This window comes from Protopterus annectens, chromosome 6.part1, assembly GCF_019279795.1.
Source record: "Protopterus annectens isolate FY-2018-M chromosome 6.part1, PAN1.0, whole genome shotgun sequence".
Lineage (NCBI taxonomy): Eukaryota > Metazoa > Chordata > Ceratodontiformes > Protopteridae > Protopterus > Protopterus annectens.
The window spans coordinates 400,015,334-400,033,141 of NC_056738.1; the positions used below are offsets into that span (position 1 = coordinate 400,015,334).

At 39.4% G+C, this 17,808-nt stretch overlaps 1 protein-coding gene across 1 annotated transcript in view; it reads left to right on the forward strand.

The window, feature by feature from the left end:
• The window catches only part of ZFPL1 (zinc finger protein like 1), a 630,942-nt gene that overhangs the window by 82,792 nt on the left and 530,342 nt on the right, over positions 1-17,808 (forward strand). The window contains exon 2 of the mRNA XM_044075813.1: positions 135-258. Within this exon, the coding sequence (XP_043931748.1) occupies positions 157-258 (102 nt within the window). The 5' untranslated portion in view covers positions 135-156. The remainder of the gene's footprint in view (positions 1-134; positions 259-17,808) is intronic.

Below are 17,808 nucleotides of genomic sequence, written 5' to 3' on the forward strand. Positions count from 1 at the left end.
CTGCTTTGTATTCATTCTGCATGGATAAAGTGGGTAATTGGAGAATGACTTGAATGAATAAATAAATGAATTTTGAAAGTGAATATGTCCTATTAGCAGATGAAAACTGAAGGATTTTTTTTTTCTGACTTTAGGTAATTACAGGTGACAAACACAATGGGCCTGTGTAAATGTCCTAAGAGGAAGGTTACTAATTTATTTTGTTTTGAACATCGAGTTAATGTCTGTGAACACTGTCTTGTGGCAAATCATTCCAAGGTATGTATGATTTTTTTTTTAATTCTTCAGAGTTGATTTTGATTCTCTGTGAGTTATGTTTTATTGTTTTAACTGTGATATGTTTTAACTATGTCAGGATTTATAGAATACAGTGACATTAATAGCCAGTCACAAGTAACTTGCTTGTATTTTGTAATTTAAGTGTCCTGTTGGACTGTTCTTTTGCACAGAATTCATGGTCCTTTAGCTTATCAAGTTCTTTCTAATGCAGGTTAGTAAACTTCATTATTGTCTTTTTTTTTTAGCCTCTGGTTTCTCCCTGGAAGAGGGAGCATTTTCTTTAAGGCACGGTTTTTTTTTTTGCTGCTTTCAGACCATCTGTCTATCTTCTACATTTTTTCTTCTTCATCCACCGAGGTAAGATCTCTCCAAGAGAGGCTGTCATTCAGACAGCCATCAGGGGTGTTTTTAATCTGGTGGCCTCTTCCCTCTGCACTTGCCTGGTAAAAAGCCTGGGAATTGACATGCAGTGGGCATCAGTCAGGGTGTGTCACTAACTTCAGAGAATGCTGTAAGCTGTAGAGAGGCCCCCCCCCCCCACTCACGTGAAGCCAGCACTCCCATGGGGTTTGTGGTCTCCACCGGGGTTCATCCACAAGATCATGCATCCTGGTCATGTGTTCCCACCCTCTCACCCCAAGAACAGGTGAGTTGCCTAACAGATGTCACTCCTGCTCCCCCGCCCCAGCTCCAACAGGATTCCAAGCTGCTACTCCATCTTAGGCTGCCTAGGTCACAGTCAGGACTTTATCCGTCCATGTCAGTGGGTCTGACCTGTGAGCCTTTCTTTGCATTTTGCTTATGGCTGTTGGAGGTCAGTGGATGATGGCTTGGATCTCTTTCAAGGCCTTGATTGACATTAGGTCAACAGTACTCATGCCAACTTGCCATGAAGACCCACTATTTTGTCTGGACTGAGCTGTGCATTAATATCCTAGTATAAGTATATGGATGTCTGCCTCAGTTATCCAAGGTATTTGAATTTTGCTATTATTATATCTTGTAATACCATTGTGAGTCAATCAGTAATTTTTGTTTTGGTATAAAATATTTATATTATAGATTTTTGTAATTCTGCAAAATATGTTCTAGTAATACACGAGTTACTAGCCTCAGTAACTTTTAAGAGAAGTGCTACCCATGTGGACACTTAGTATAGTACATGGGGATACAAAAAAATTTGTGATCGTACTGATCTCATAAGAAGTCCATCTCCTGTAAGCAGCAAGACTCATGCCACAGGCGTTGTGATAGTTCAGGAGTTAAATTTTCCTGGGCTGCCTGGAATCCTCCCCTTTTTTTGTCATGCTTCCCCATTCTTTTTGCTGTATTTTATGAATGATTTGAAAGCTGGAATGTGTGTGAGTAAAATTATCTTTAGTCTCGCATTTTCCTTTTTTCATTTTCCTTTTTTGTTTATAAACTCTGTTTTCTGATCATTATTTATTTATTTATTTATTTATTTTTGGAAAAGGTTTTCTTTTTTAATACACAACTGGGTCATGGTCCACTCATCTCAACATCCCAGTTTATTTTTAGAAAGTATGACTGTGATGGGGCTATTCTGCCAGCAGACATACACGTAGTGTATGATTTGATTTGGAGAAGGGCACAACACATTGTGTCTTTTTTAACCAGTGTTTGTGGTGCAAATAAAAATTTAAGGGCACATTTGAAAGAATAGGGCTTATCTGCCAAGATGTGTTAAGTAAACCATTAAATACTTTCCAGCAGACTTCAATTAAAAAGGGATTGAGAGAGAGAGAGTCTCTTTTTCCTCGTGTTATTAAATGAAACCATGCATCTTTTTATAATTTTTTTTGTTTAGTTTCTCTTAGCACCACTTTACCTTTCACAGTGGCATATTCTTTGCTGCCAGTGTTATTGCTGAAAAGGTGAATGCTATCTTTGAGCCTGTTAAAATTCTGACTGTACTAATTGTTGAAGTATACTACTTCTGAGTGCACCAGTATAGGCGGCTGACTTCAGGACAGCTACTCCCGGATCTGTCCTTTGTCCTTTATGTTTTAACAAGTTAGCCAAGGCTTTGTTAAGAGCATATGGAAGGGGATCTGAATCTTTCCTCCACCTCTTCTGTTCTTGGTTGATAATAAGCTACTTCTGGGATGGCTTTTTTTCCTACCACAAGTGTCCGTGGCACCTCTCTCTCCATGGCTATCCCTACAATTTTTTTAATGGCATAAGTCATAAGTAATTAGGCTCCTGACTTTAATTTTAGTTCTTCCACCAGTATAGCCATCTCCAATGTCTTTCTGCCTGGAAGTAATGCCTCTGTACCGGTGTCCCAAGAAAAAATATTAACTTCAGCCCTGTTGGTGTCAGTTCTTTTGATATCTGTGTTGTTTTCATTGGAACCGTGGTCTCTGCCATAGGTTCCAGGGTACCCAGTGTTGTATCTAAAGCCTGCCTACCAGATACTACAATCCAACATCATTACAGTTGATATTGGAAACCATTATTTTTCCTTCTGTCTTCGCAGAACAGCAGTATTGAAGCCTGTCAGGCAATTTATACTGCAGACAGAGGGTCCTCTGGCCTTTTGCAGTCCTGCCCCTCCTGGTCTTCTCAAAATGAGTGCTATATTTATCTGTCTTTTGAACCCTGCCCTTCTGTGGGACTCAGAAAATCCTTGGCCAAGGCCAAGCATTTGAGTCCCCTGTGAATTCCCCGATAAAAACACCTGGATATGAGGTACAAGGAATAAATTCACCTCCTTCTCCCACCTAGAAAGCTTGATGTGTAGTGATTTAATTGCAGCTAATGCAGCAGTAGGGGGACTCTCCAGATAATCCTGTACCTTATCTCCCAGAATTAACTGTAAAAAACTTGCAGGTTCACCCAACAGTCTTACTGAGGGCACATCTTCACTCCAATAAGGTTAGGTTCATCAAGCATCTCTTTTTCAATTTCTTTTAATTGTACTTTGTCAAAACGACATGCACTTATATTGCGGGATCTGGTGCTGCAGTTTATGCCCCCCCCACACACACACACACACACACACACACTGTTGTGTGGCTGTGGAGTTGCTGGAGTTGTGTGCAGCCATTGCACAAAATAATTTTTTTGGTCATTTTTGACTTTTGCTTCTCTTTATAGGAAAGTCAGTGAAGGGTAACTGAACGTAGGGGAAGCCTTCCTGAGTGGTTCCATCTTTGGTAAGTATTCTTAAGGATGCCATTAAGTTGGCTTTGGAGAACACTGATATGATGATCTCCATTCCAAAGAAGGTTGACCACGTATTCTGCCTGACATCCAAGGATCATTTCATTTGGGTGGAGACCCCCAAGTCATATAACATAACTTCTGCAGTGTCCTACAGAAGGCTCCAACACTGCCGTGCCCAGCTGTCCTTTCCCCAGACAAGCAGTTATGTGCCATGGACAGATTCATGAAGCTCATGTTAACAGCTGCCTTGTTATTTTGTGTGTTTTATATATCACAGTGCACATAGTATATTCCCAGAGGTATCCAGCTGGTTAAATGTATCGACCATTAGACGGATTGCAGAATGTGCCTGTTAGGGAGAATTTATTGACTCATACCTTAACTTTCTGTTTAAATGCCGTAAGTGACAACCCAGCTGAGGGAGCTGAACAGGCTATAGGATTTGGCATTGCCATACTACTGTACTCTTGGCTGTGTTTGACTGAGAGCATATTCCTTTCTTTTCAGTTTCCCCTCATCTTTGAGAAAGTAGCGTGCATCAAATATAGTACATGGGGAAAAAAACTGACAAAACAAATCCAGAGAAAAAATTATTTTACTCGCACAATTTCTGTAGAGCAATTCTGTAGAGCAACTCTGGAAGTTTTCACCAAATATTATAATATTTTGGGGGTATCCAGTCACCTTTGTTGCCATTCATCAGTCCCTTCTGTTCCTTTGCCAAATATCCCATACCTTCAGAAACAGAGGCGGAGGAGGAGGAATTTGTCCAGAAGAAACCTTTTGGATGGGCATATTACATTCAAGCTTTTCCTATTCTCAGAAAGAAACTGGATGTGCTTTTTGGATCTTCAAGATGCATGTCTCCATGTCATACATATTTACACTAATTGGACGAGCCAGTTGCTCTCCATTCTGCACACTTCTTTTTGAGTTTGCCCTAAGTGTTCACCCTTTTATATATACATGGTAGTAGATTACCAGAGAGTACAAGGAACCAAGAGCTTCCATTACACAGACAGGTGACTCCTCACTGATTTCTCCATAAAGGAACTTGCCTAACTCAAGGAGTCTCTGTTCATGCTTCATTCCCTGAGGAATTTAGTCAACCTTACCAAAAATCACACTTTCTTTAAGCTCAAAGTGTAGATGTTCTTCGTGTTTCACTGTTGCAGTCATTACATTTGGGTAATCTGCTGGCAGGTGGCCCTCAGTTGGCCTGAATTTCAAAGTCTTTAGTCCTGCGTCGGTTGCTGTCTCCTCTTCCATGACATCAGGGCATCAGGGGTATAAAACAAGCAGCTGATGCCATTTTCTTCAGTCTTTCTTGCCGCTCGGTGCTCGAAGCAGAAGCATTTCGCAAGTGCTGGTTGGCAGACTCCTGAAATATTCAAGTTTGAGTTTCAGAAACGAAGTCTTCACTGAAGCTAAGTACCCCGTTGAGGGAACTTTTTTCTTGCTCCAAACTGATGTCAGAAAAAGTTAATAATTGTATTAAGCAAATACCTCAGAAGAATTTCCATGTATACTGTATTCCTTGCCTAGGCCCTGATCACAACGTGCCTGGCTGTCAGGTTTTGTGCTAGATTTAACCACTGCACTATTAAATGTCGGTATATTTTTGCCTCAAAGTATTTTGGAAACAGATTTAACTACCAGAAATGTCGTCGGATGGCAGTCCGACTACTGGAGTACATAAAAAACGCAAAGGAAAGGACAGTGACAGACAGTCGAGGTCCAAAACCAACAACGAAGCTTCTCCTAAGCCAGTCGCCAGTTCACCGGTACTCGGTGAGGTGCTATCGCAGCCCCTGATACCTGCTACTTTCAAGTCGCAGGCCCCTACCGAGACCAACGTGGAGTCCGGCACGCCACGAGATACTCAAAGTATTGGACCCACAGATATATCTCCCTTGAATGGGTCCGGAGCCGCTGAGCAGGCACCAGCTTCTAAGGGTGTATTCAGGCCTCAACATTTTTATATCACACCGACGACAGCTGCAAAACCAAAGACAAAAGCAACTTCTAAAACTAAAAAAATTATGCTTACCTTGATCGGGGGTTCCCATCCCCCTCCTGATAATAGGCCTGGGCAAGACACTGATTATGAATCTTCAAATCAGGTTTCTATTTTTTCTGATTCCTTTTCTGATCAAGAATTATCTATACCTCCCTATGAGGATTCAGATGCAGAGGAGTTTATACCATCTGCATCACCTCCTGAGGATTATTCATTTGGAGAAACCTTGCATACTTTGAAGGAGCATTTTCACTGGGAGAGTCAAGATTTCTCAGAATCAAAAAAGAGGCTCGGGGATTTCCTTTTCCCTCAGCACAGGCCTTTAGCCATACCCCCTGTTTTAGACATTGTGGATGATGTGTTTTCAGAGTCAAGCTTGACCCCTGACCCCTTACCTCCAGCTCCCAGCAAGCCTGACCGATATTACAGGGTCCCTGACTCACACAAATTTTTATTTAGAAACCCTGCTGCTGATCCTGAAACTATTTCACAGGGTCCAAAGGGAGTTAAGGCCTCAACAGCAAAAAATCCTACCCCCTCTGACATAAATTCAAGGGCACTGGATAGATGGGGAAAAAAGGTTTATACATCTGCAACCTTGGCAATTAGGGCCTTAAACTGCCAGTTTCATATGCTCAAGTATCAGTGACATGTTATGGGATTGCTGAAGCAGAAAATGATGTTGATTTCTGAATGTGCAGAAAATAAAGAATTGCAGGAATTATTGCATGCAGCTGAACAGGTTGGAAAGCATACTTTGCAATGTGGTTTTGATTCCTTAGAGGCCTCCTGCAGGGCCGCAGTTACTGGATCTGTGATTAGGAGGCATGCCTGGCTAAAAGAGCAAAATTTGCCTAATCATGTTAAAGATAAATTACTGGATGCAGCTTTACAGCATGATACTCTGTTTGGTATTATGGCAGAAGAGGTTTTAAAGAAAATGGTAAGTCTATGCAAACTGTAAAAGACGTCTTACAAATGCAGCCACCAAGATTCAGTAGACACTGGCCTACAAAAAACTGGTCCTTTCCTATGTCAGACAGAGCTCAAAGGGGCAAATCCAGATGCCCTAAGTGTTCCAGATACCAGGCACAAGATTCTTACAGGTCAAAGCAATGGGGCGCTTCTACCTCCAAATCTGGAGGAGATAAAGCGCAAACCTACAGAAAACAGTCCCAATGACTTCCCCCTGCCTTCACCAAGCACTTACCTTTCGGCAGCACCCTTAGGGGGAAAATGAGCACTTTTTGCTCAAAATTGGGAGTTAATAACCCATGACAAGTGGGTGCTAAACATAGTATCACAGGGATACAGATTCCATTCCCATACTCTGCCAATGGCAAATGGTTGGCCGGATCTGCCAAAAAATCAATGGGCAGAGGCACGGAAACAGGTTACGTCCCTCATGGATATGGGGGCCATTCAGCCAGTACCAGAACAGGAAAAAGGACAAGGTTTTTACTCTACTGTTCTTGGTACCCAGAAAGGACAAGGCCTGGCGGTCAATACTGGATTTATCGATTTTGAACACATACGTGGACATTCCAAAATTCAAAATGCTGACTTTGCAGCAGCTTCTGCCCATGCTGGGCAAGAATGCTTGGCTGGTGACATTAGACCTAAAAGAGGCATACCTGCATGTCCCAATAAGGCAATCATGCAGAAGATACCTCAGATTCAAGGCTGGAAAAATGCATTACCAATTCTCTGTACTGCCCTTCGACTTATCTACTGCGCCCAGGGTCTTTACAAAGTGCCTGGCACCAGTAATTACTTTTTGCAGACAAAGAAGTATTATGAATATATCCTTACTTGGACGAATGTCTCATTCAAGCAGAGAACAAGGACATTCTTCTTCAACACCTGGCGTTTGTGAAAAGGCTTCTAACATGCCTAGGGTACACAATAAACGAAAATAAATCACAACTGGTACCCCCTAGAAAGATAACATTCTTGGGTGCAAGCTTGAATACAACTGCCCAGATGGCTTACCTCACGCCAGACAAACAAAGGCAACTGACTACTTACTTCAAACTGATGGCAACAAAAACCCAGTTATCTGCAAGACAAACTCTGCAGGCCTTGGGCTTCATGGCATCCTACATCCTACTGATTCCATATGCAAGACTGCATATGAGGAAACTTTTTAATGGTACCTAAAAAGTTTATGGAGTCAACATTGTCACAGTCTGGAAACAATGATTCCTCTCATTCCTTGCCTACAACAGGAGTTTCTATGGTAGGCAAAGGCATGTCACCAAAACATGGACGGGCCTTCACTCTACCCCCTGCCAGCCAAACCTTAACAACAGATTATGCCTGGGGGGCCTACATGTCTGGAAGATGCATTCAGGGCATATGGACCCCAAAACAAATGCATCTACATATCAACCAAAAAGAGATGCTAGCTGTTCAAAATGCCCCGACAGCCTTCAAGGACTTACTTCACCCAGGACAGCTACTGATAAAGACGGACCACACTATCGTTATGTGGTATATAAACAAGCAGGGCGGCACACACTCATACCCCCTTTGCAGATTAGCCATGGCACTGTGGGACACAGCTTTGACGTACCAAATACATCTTCAAGCTCAATTCCTGCCAGGAAAACAAAATATTTTGGCAGATGATTTAAGCAGAAACCTTATGGACCCTCACGAGTGGAAACTGGATCCACAAGTCTTCAGCATGATAACAAAGAAATGGGGGAGCCCGGACATAGATCTATTTGCCTCTCCTCAAAATTATCAATTGAAAAGATTCTGCACAAGGACTTATCACAGACAAGCATGGAAAGTGGACGCCCTATCCTTCCTTTCCTCCTCTGCCTCTTCTTCCCAGGGTCCTACTAAAAGTCAGACAAGAGAAACCAAAGATGATACTAATTGCCCCGGACTGGCCCCGCCAATACTGGTACCCAGTCCTAAGAAACTTGTCTCAATACCCAGCTTGGACCTTACCTCAAAGACCTCAACTACTGTCCCAGCAAAACAATCCGATCCTGCACAATCAACTCCAGACACTGAACCTGGCAGCATGGCTGATCATGTAGTTATACAAACAACACCTCTCAGTAAAGCTGTGATGGATGTTATTTTGGAAGCCAGAAGGCCTAGTATTAGAAAATCTTATGCTGATAAACAGAAGAGATTCTGTGCTTGGAATCCAGCACAAGGAACTGATACAGCAGAACCAAATATTCCTCAGATATTACAATACTTGACTGAGATGCTTAACAAGGGCCTATCTTTCTCATCAATTAAAATCCACGCCTTTGCCATTTCGGCTCATTACAATACAGAGCCACCAATCTTTTCTCATCCTTTACTAAAGCAGTATCTTAGAGGAGCCAAAAATGTAAGGCCTCCTAGAAGATCACCAATACCTGCATGGGACCTCAATTATGTGTTGGAAAAGCTCACCCTGCCACCATTTGAACCAGCTGCTACTGCTGATATAGAGTTGTTATCATGGAAAACAGCTCTGCTACTAGCAATTACTTCAGCAAGAAGAGTCTTAGAGCTACAGGCCCTCATGGCCGTGGAGCCTTTTATCATATTTTACCCAGACAGGGTGTCTCTGAGGACAAATCCTTCATTTATGCCTAAGGTGGTTTCCAGTGTGGCCTTTAACCAAACAATTCATCTGCCAACCTTTTGTCCAGATCCGCAGAACAAGGGGGAGATAATTCTGCATTCCTTGGACGTACACAGACAGCTAAGATTCTACTTGAGCAGGACTAAAACTCTAAGAAAAACTGAGCAATTACTAGTGGCATATGCTGCAGGATCAGAAGGAAAGGCTATTTCAAAGCAGACTATTTCAAAGTGGATAAGCCACTGCATTCGTTTCTGCTATTTACACCATGGCAAACCTGTGCCCAAGGGCATTAGGTGTCATTCCACCAGAGCTGCAGCTACTTCAGCAGCTTTTCTCAGAGGAGTTCCAACCAAAGACATTCTAGAATCTGCTACTGGGAGCTCTGTTCATACCTTCACAAAGGATTATCATTTGCCTCTCTTCTCCAAATCCAGGGCAGGCTTTGCCACTGCAGTTCTGCAGGGCCTTATAGCTGCTCCTAATGTTATTTAGTTCCATCCTCTCATCCATAGCTTTGGGATTCTACCCAAATGTAATGACTGCAACAATGAAACACAAAGAACATAGTACAGTTGTGTACACTTACCATAAATGTAGATGCTCAAGTGTATTCACTGTTGCAGTCCGGGTTACCCACCCGCCATCCCCCTTTTCTATAACTTCTCTTTCCTTCACTATTTTCTAAAGCCTTTGTGGTGTATTTGCTTTTAGATGAAGGTAAAGTTTATGTTGCTTAAAGTGCATTTACATATATTTCTGTTTATTTATTTATATATATATTTTTGCCCCCCATTTGGGGAGCACCTGACATCTGGGGCAAGAAAAACTGAATAAAATGGCATCTGCTGCATGTTTTATACCCCTGACGACCTGACGTCATGGAAGAGGAAACAGCAACCGGCGCAGGACCCAAGACTTTGTTATTCAGGCCGACTGAGGGCAACCTGCCAGCAGATTACCCAAATGTAAGGACTGCAACAATGAATACACTTGAACATCTACATTTATGGTAAGTGTACACAACTGTACTATATCTGGGACAAAGGAAAAGGGGAGTACTTGTTTATTGCAAGAGGAGCTGCAATAGTGATAGAAGAGAAAAAAAGGAGCTATTAATGGCAGATTTGTAGTATTAAGTGGTTACTGGCAAGGGAGCAGGATTACACACTGGCATGTATTTATATTCCACCTAAAATTGTTGCAGTGGAGCGTAAGAAAATTCTGGGAGAAGTAACCAGTTTTCTGCAGGGAATATTGCTTATAGGTGGGACTGCAATTTGATATGCACCAGTGAGGATGTATCTTGGGGTCTAGAAGGAAAATATAACAAAAGAGGGTAGATTTTTTGAAGAAATTTATGAAAATATTTAGTATAGAAGGCGTGAATTCAGTAGTAGGAGTTTGGAGAGAATTTTACATATTATCCTCCAGGTACAAAAACTGGGCAAGGCTAGGCAGAAGTTACATTTCAAGGGAACATGTGCATTTATTTGAAAGTTTTGATATGCATCCTATAACTATTTCAGATAACACTCCAAATATTAAATAAAAATGCAGAGTAATGAAGTAAAATGAGAGACTGGCACTTCTCCACCTATCTGTTAAATAGAGAAGAATGTAAGGACTGGGTAGTGGAAATTATTTGTGAATTATTAGGAAAGCTAGAAATTTATTTTGAAAATAAAGCTAGGGAGTGGGATAAATTAAAGTTGAGTTTAATATGAGGTGGAAATAAAAGAAAAAATATGTTTAAAAATTAACAAGAATTATTTAAAGGGACTGACAAAGGTTAAAGTATTGCAGAATAGGGGAAAACTGAAAGAACAAGAAGAAGTGCAATTGCAGAGTGCTAAAGAGGTAATAAAGGAGAACCTCAGTAGTATGCATGTGTTTAAAAATACTGCTGTTAAACAACTGTTTTTTGATAATAACTCCAGAGTACAAAAGCTTTTAGCACAACAGCTCAGGCAGCAGAAAGTAGAAAACCAAGATTAGGGAGCTTATAATAAGGAAGATAAACAGACATCCTGTAACAGGAAAGATAAACAGAGATCCTAAAGAGGTTTTAGAAATATTAGAAATATTTTGGAATTTTTATGAAAATCTGTAAAAAGCACAGAAATGTGGAAGTCAAGAAAAAGTACAAATGGAAATGTTTATGGAAAAATTAAATATGCCAAGGTTAGAGGCAGACTAGGGTGAATTGCTACTAGTTAGGAGGAGATGATGATAAAAATGATAATAGTTCTGATTGGTAGATCTGATGGGTCTTTACCATCTTTAGGTATTAGAAGCCACAACCACTTTCTTCCAGGATGTTGATACTTCTCCTTTTAAAATACTGTTAGACAAAATCTTCCAGATCTTTATCACTTTCTTCCCCCGTCTTCCAAATTTCCACAGGAATATCATCTATTTCTGGGGACTTTATGTGTAGATTGGTTATACGTCACCATTTTTATCTCATCTCTTCCTATCCTAACTATTAATAATTGACCCTCATGTACCTCTAACCTTGGTATAGTTAGTTGTTCCATAAACATTTCCATTTGTACTTTTTCTTGAATTCCACATTTCTCTGCTTTGTACAGGTTTTCATAAAAAATTCAAAATATTTCTAATACATGTACAGGATCTCTGGTTATTTTCCCTTTTACAGGCTCCATAAACTTAGCAACAACCTTTTCTACTTTCTGTTGCTTCCACTGTTGTGCCAAAAGTTAAAATCAAACAGCGTGTCCTATGTAGCCACTCAGGAACCAGTAAAAATACTAAAGGCACCACTCCAATGAATACAACAGCAGGGCAACAGTAAAACAATGCAACTAAGTAAACACCCCATACAAAGTCATAGAAACTTAAAAAAACATATTTATTGCAAGTAAAAACAAATACAGGTGAAGCGCTTTTGTCACATTAATGTTGGGACTTCTTCAGATCCCCAAAACACATACATTACCTTGTTCCAGTAGCTACGCCCCTATTAAAAGGTCAGATGACTAAGACATCTCATTCATGTAACTGGTCTCTCGTACTCTTAAACAGCCAGCATAAATAAAATTTCCTATGTTTTTAAAATTTTTAATGTTTTTCAAAAGATGCCTGAAATCCATAACAATTTCTTAAAAAATAAATTAAATATTAAACCGTATGAAATAATCCTCTTAAAATTCAATAAAATATGAATTATAGCATTAAGACCATTAAATTCAGGAATTATTGCATTCATTGTCCCCTTCCCCTTAATTTGTGTTCATCCAATCTACCCTTAAAATTATGTTTGTACAAAATGTGTTCCGAAAACTCATTGATTGATTGATTGATTATCATTCCTACTCATGTTGAGACCCTCTATAGTTCCTGTGCTTTAGATTTTAAAATGGGAAGAATTGGCAATTGCTCATTGATCCCTGGTGGTACTGTATCATTGTTTGAATTGCCAAAGCAATTCTCTTCTTTCTGACTCTTAACTCCTACCATCCTCCCCTTGGATTCATAGGGATGATGTCCGTAATCCCAAATTTAAATTGTATACAGCCTGGGCAAGACTGGGTCTGCTTAAAAGGTGCATTGTTGGTGTTACCCTTGGAGATGGCATATAAATGTTTATATCTTTGTTTCTCCATTTTTCCCACATAAAATATCCACACTTCTGACATACAGCTATGTGTACTATCCCTTTGGTGGCAAGCACTATATTGGTGTTTAACTTTTGTATAATTAACCCTGTTCCTTCCAAAATAAAGATGCATTGTTTACATGTCCTACATCTACTACTACTCTTCCTCCGGGGTGTTTTGTTAAGTTTCATGTGTATGAGCAAAATGTTTAAGTTCCTACCAGTTTTGTAAACAAATTGTGGCTCTGACCCTAAGATAATCCAGATATCAGGGTTACTTTCAAAAATAACCCAATTTTTCCTGATAATCTTTAAGCAAAAATAGTTCCTTAACAGTCGTCTTTCTAAACTCAAGCATATTATTGAGATGGTCGCTTATTTCTCTTTAGCACAACACAAATGCGCCTCTTCTTGTTCTGTGAAATTCCCCCTATTCTGCAAAACTTTAACCGCCTCGCCTAAAAAAATTCTTAAACATATCTTTTTCTTTTATTTTCACCTAATTTTTAAACTCCACTTTAATTTTATCCTACTCCCTAGTTGTATTTTCAGAACAAATTTCTATCTTCTCTAATAACTCTTGAATAATTTCCACTACCCATTCCTTAAATTACTCTCTTTTTAACAAATGGGGAAGTACCAGTATCTCATTTTTACTTCATTACCCTGAATTTTTATTTTAATTATTATTGGCGCATGATCTGAAATAGTTATTGAATGCATATCAAAACTTTCAATTAAATGCACATGTTCCTATGAAATATAATTTCTGTCTAGCCTAGCCAAGTTTTTGTACTTTGAGGAGTAATATGTAAATTTTGTCTGAACCTCTACTACTGAATTCACATCTTCCATACCAACTATTATTTATAAATTTCTTCAGAAATGTACCCTCTTTTGTTATATTTTCCCTTCTAGGCCCCCCATTCACCCTCATAGTTGCAAGTCGAGTTCCAGTCCCCACCTGTAAGTAATTATTTCTCCCAGAATTTTCTTAAGCTCCACTGTAGCAAAGTTGGAGTATAAGTAATATGCCTGTGTAATCCTTCACCTTTGCCAGTAGCACCTTAGTCCTACAGTCTGTCATTATTATCATCTTTTTTGCCTCTTTTATCACTATTGGATCTCCTCTTGCAATTAATATAAGTAATCCCCTTTTTTTGTCCCAGATGTTTTGATGAATAAACATCCTGAAATCCTTTCTTTATCAAATTCACATGCTCAGTTTGTTCCAAATATGTCTCCTGTAGCATAGCTATTCATGCTCTGCATTTTTAACATAGTTCACTACTCTTTCTTTTTTGTATGCCTCTGTGAGACCATTCACATTTAAAGATAATATGGAAAGTGTCATTATGATAAGATGTTATTCTTCCCAGCTGTTATGTATAAGAGCTGTTTTAAAGGCATAGTTTCAGCTTTTGTGCTAACATGTGTACACTGTTTGGCAGGATGATCTTTTATGGAGTTGTTTCTTGTCATATCCATTGAACTTGTGTAACATCTTCCAAAACGTTTTGTTTTAATGGAAACACTCAAATATAAAACAAACACACCCCTAGAACACCCCAAAACCTATTAGCTTAATACTAACACACAAAACTGTGTACATCTTCAAATAACAAAGTTTAACCCTCCTAATAGGAACAATTATCCCAGGTTGACAGCCACACTCATAGGCTTGAATTAACCTATAATGAAGGTAATCCATGCTAAGACGCATGATACAGCCTGTGCCTGTACTTCCACTAAATGCGGTATGTGGTTATCTTTATTTTTATTCCTCTCCCAAATGTAGAAAACAACTGGAATGCTTTCAGAAAACATCATCTCCTGGTCATAAGAAGTGTTCTGTTTTTATTGTCTCCATAGAAACATGAGAGCCAGATACACAGTTGCTTTCCAATATATATATGTGTGTGTATATATATATATATATACATATATATATATATATATATATATATATATATATATATATATATATATATATATACTGTATTGTACAGTGAATATTTTTCTGCTAGAGGGAGACTTTTCATTGTATTTTGTGTTCTTTTATGTTTGCTTCCCCTTAAAACGTATTATTAAGTCAAGACAAGGGCGTTAATCCGGTCATTCCCCTTTGCAAAAGTAAAAAAAAAAGTATAAATTATTCTTATATCATGCTGTTTTGTCCAGGCTTTCTTCTCTTTTTACATTGCAGTATTTATGTTTCTTAAAACTGAACAAGAAGAAAGAAATAAAAAGATAAAAATAAAGGGGCACCTCTTTACTTTAGTATCCCTATTACACACAAAAATAACTAAAAACGCTTTACTGTATAGTATGCAGTGTATGTCGTGTTATAAAAATACTGTTAAGAACAAAATTTTGTTTTGCTTATGGTTAACTTTTTCTTTCATCTTCTCCTTTCCTAAATGTTCTTCCAAACATTAATGACATGCAGTAGGGCATATGCTTTTTTGTCCCATACAAGTTTAACATGGTCAAACAAAAGTCCAACATTTCCAGGTTTTCATTTTATGTCATACTTCACAAATGTAATTAATGCTTTGTAATCCCACATTTATTCATCAGTTTCTGAGTTGCTGGTTTTATTTTTGTTGATCTCCATTTCCTAAATCCAGTCATTGGTTAATTTTGAATGTACTCCCGCTTCTTCTAGTCAACTCATGTGTTTTTTTTGTCAGGCATTATCCTTTGGTTTGACTGGCATAGCCTCTCTATGGGCTTTGTTATCAAAACAATAAGCGGCAGAATCCCCTTCAACCCCTTTTGGCATGTACTGTACAAAGCACTTGCAGCAACTGGAGAGACCTCAGAGGTTTCTAACTAAGAAGATCAAGGGATTGCAGCACGTACCTTACACAGACTGACTAAAGCCCCTGTCACTATACACAGTATTGCATAGACTTCTTAGGGGATGCCTGGGTTACAGTGCAATCACCAACCCAAATGTAATGAATCTGCTACACATCCGTAAATCAAACGGGACAAGAGCTACCTGTTCCAGGGAGCTAAATATGGCCTGCGATTTGAGTTAGGGCATGCTGTTGGGACAGATTTGTCTCCCAGCAACTGCCGCATCTTTGGAATAGGCAGCTAATTCATGTGAAGCAGAGCATCTCTATGACCACTGTTCAAAAAGAACCTGGACGAGTGGATGGGGCACCGTAAATTCTTACCAGGGATAGCACCCACAATCCTCCTGGACATGGACAGTCATTCATCAATACAATCCTGTGTATTGACTGGAGTATCTATGGAATTACATTGAGATGAAATGGCTAGGCTTGAAATTACCTCTGGGACTGATAGCCTAGTAACCTCCTACGATAGCTTACTCTTTGTTGGACATACTTTTGTATTTCCTCCTTAGTATATCATGCATCAAAAAATATTTTTGACCCTGCAGGAAAAAAATAATCTGAAAATAGCTGGCTACAGTAACTTGAATCTCACACCTGCTTCTCGACATTCCCTGATTGCTGGAATTAATTTTACTCTTCATCTGCCTTTCATGAACACTCTACTGTCTCCCACTTTTAGTACTTTGTCCACCTGCCACAACTGTGTCAGCATCAACTCTTTCTGCTTGTAGGATTGCATCTTTAGTATTAAAGATCTGGGCTGCTTTCTCTCGGCCAGATTTGGGGGATACACATGATCTGCCCTGTCATTTAACAACTCCTGCTGTGGAATACCAGTCTAGTTGCTTATTTGTGCTTTCATAAAATTAATGCAGTCTGTTCCTTCCAGTTTCTCTGGTACATCAGAAAATCTCAGGTTTTCCCTATGTGCTCTGTCCTCGTAATTCTGCCACTTTTTGAAACCTCTCTTCTTGAGCAGTCTCATACTCAGCCAGCCTTTTCTTTATTTCAACTTCTGTTTTTTCGCAGTTTTATAAGTTCATCTGCATATCTATTTAAAGCTTCTTCCATTTTTCCCAGCCTTTTGTAATTTGAGTTGATGTGCTTCTTCAGTGTTTTATTTAACCAGCTTTGAGCAGATTTGACTTACCGTTTTCTTCTAGATTACTGAAAGTCATGTCTTGAACCAAAGCTGGAGCTTGAACTGCTTTTTTGCTGAACAACCGCAGGGTTCTTCCCATCCAGTGTTTTCTCCTCACCTATTGCGACTGGTTTTCTTTCAGGTTCTCTGAATTTCTTTTTTGCTGGCATCTAGGCAGTGCACTAACTAGCCAATTACTGAAATTTATTCAAAAAGACAAATTCACTGGCTCTTTTCTCAGACTTTCAGTTTTCAGACTAGGAGAGCTGAAATTAAGTTGCAACTCAGTGTGCAGCCATCTTGGAAGTTCCTAGTTTTCTCCTATTTTATTGAGTGGATGTCAGATGAATTGGAATAAATACACATTTTTAAGAGCCTTTCCATTACCTATTTCATTGGAATCTGATGGTATCAAGAATACCATAAAAACGATTAGAAGATTGTTTTGGGGCATAAAGACCTAGCCAACATAGTTTGTTGGTAAGGAACCTGTATATTTACATGTAAGAGAGTAAACAATATCAGGACATTGTTAGAGAAGTCAGTCACATTTTAAAAGAAATGTATCTTTAGTGTGTTTGGGCGGTTTCAGTTGTCCACTGCAAGTATGACATATATATTGGAGAATGTTCAGATGTTATAGTGAAACACACAGGTGGACAAATTGGCAAAGGATAGATATACCTGAGAAATTGTGGGAGTTGTCTATATGACAATGTTTGAACCCTGTAAGAGCTTGTCTGAGGGTAAAACTACTAGGAAGCTGTCACAGCATTAAACAGAACATGCCGGAGGGATAGATTACTGTCCCAGAGACTTCCCATACTTTTGAATAAACTACCTATCTATATCAAACAAAGCTCCTCATTAGCACTCTTCAAGAAAAATCTTGATGATTGGATGGGAAATAGGAAATTCACCCCGGGGATCACCTCTGTGGCTCTGCTCGACAGTGGCACAGGAAAATAATTTTCTTGGGTGGCAAAAGCCAGGGTACCTTTTTGGCTGGGCTTGTATAGGCCCCAGGGCCGATAGCCTAGTACCTACCTATGAACAAAGACTTTATTCTTGATCGCCAAAGTGAGT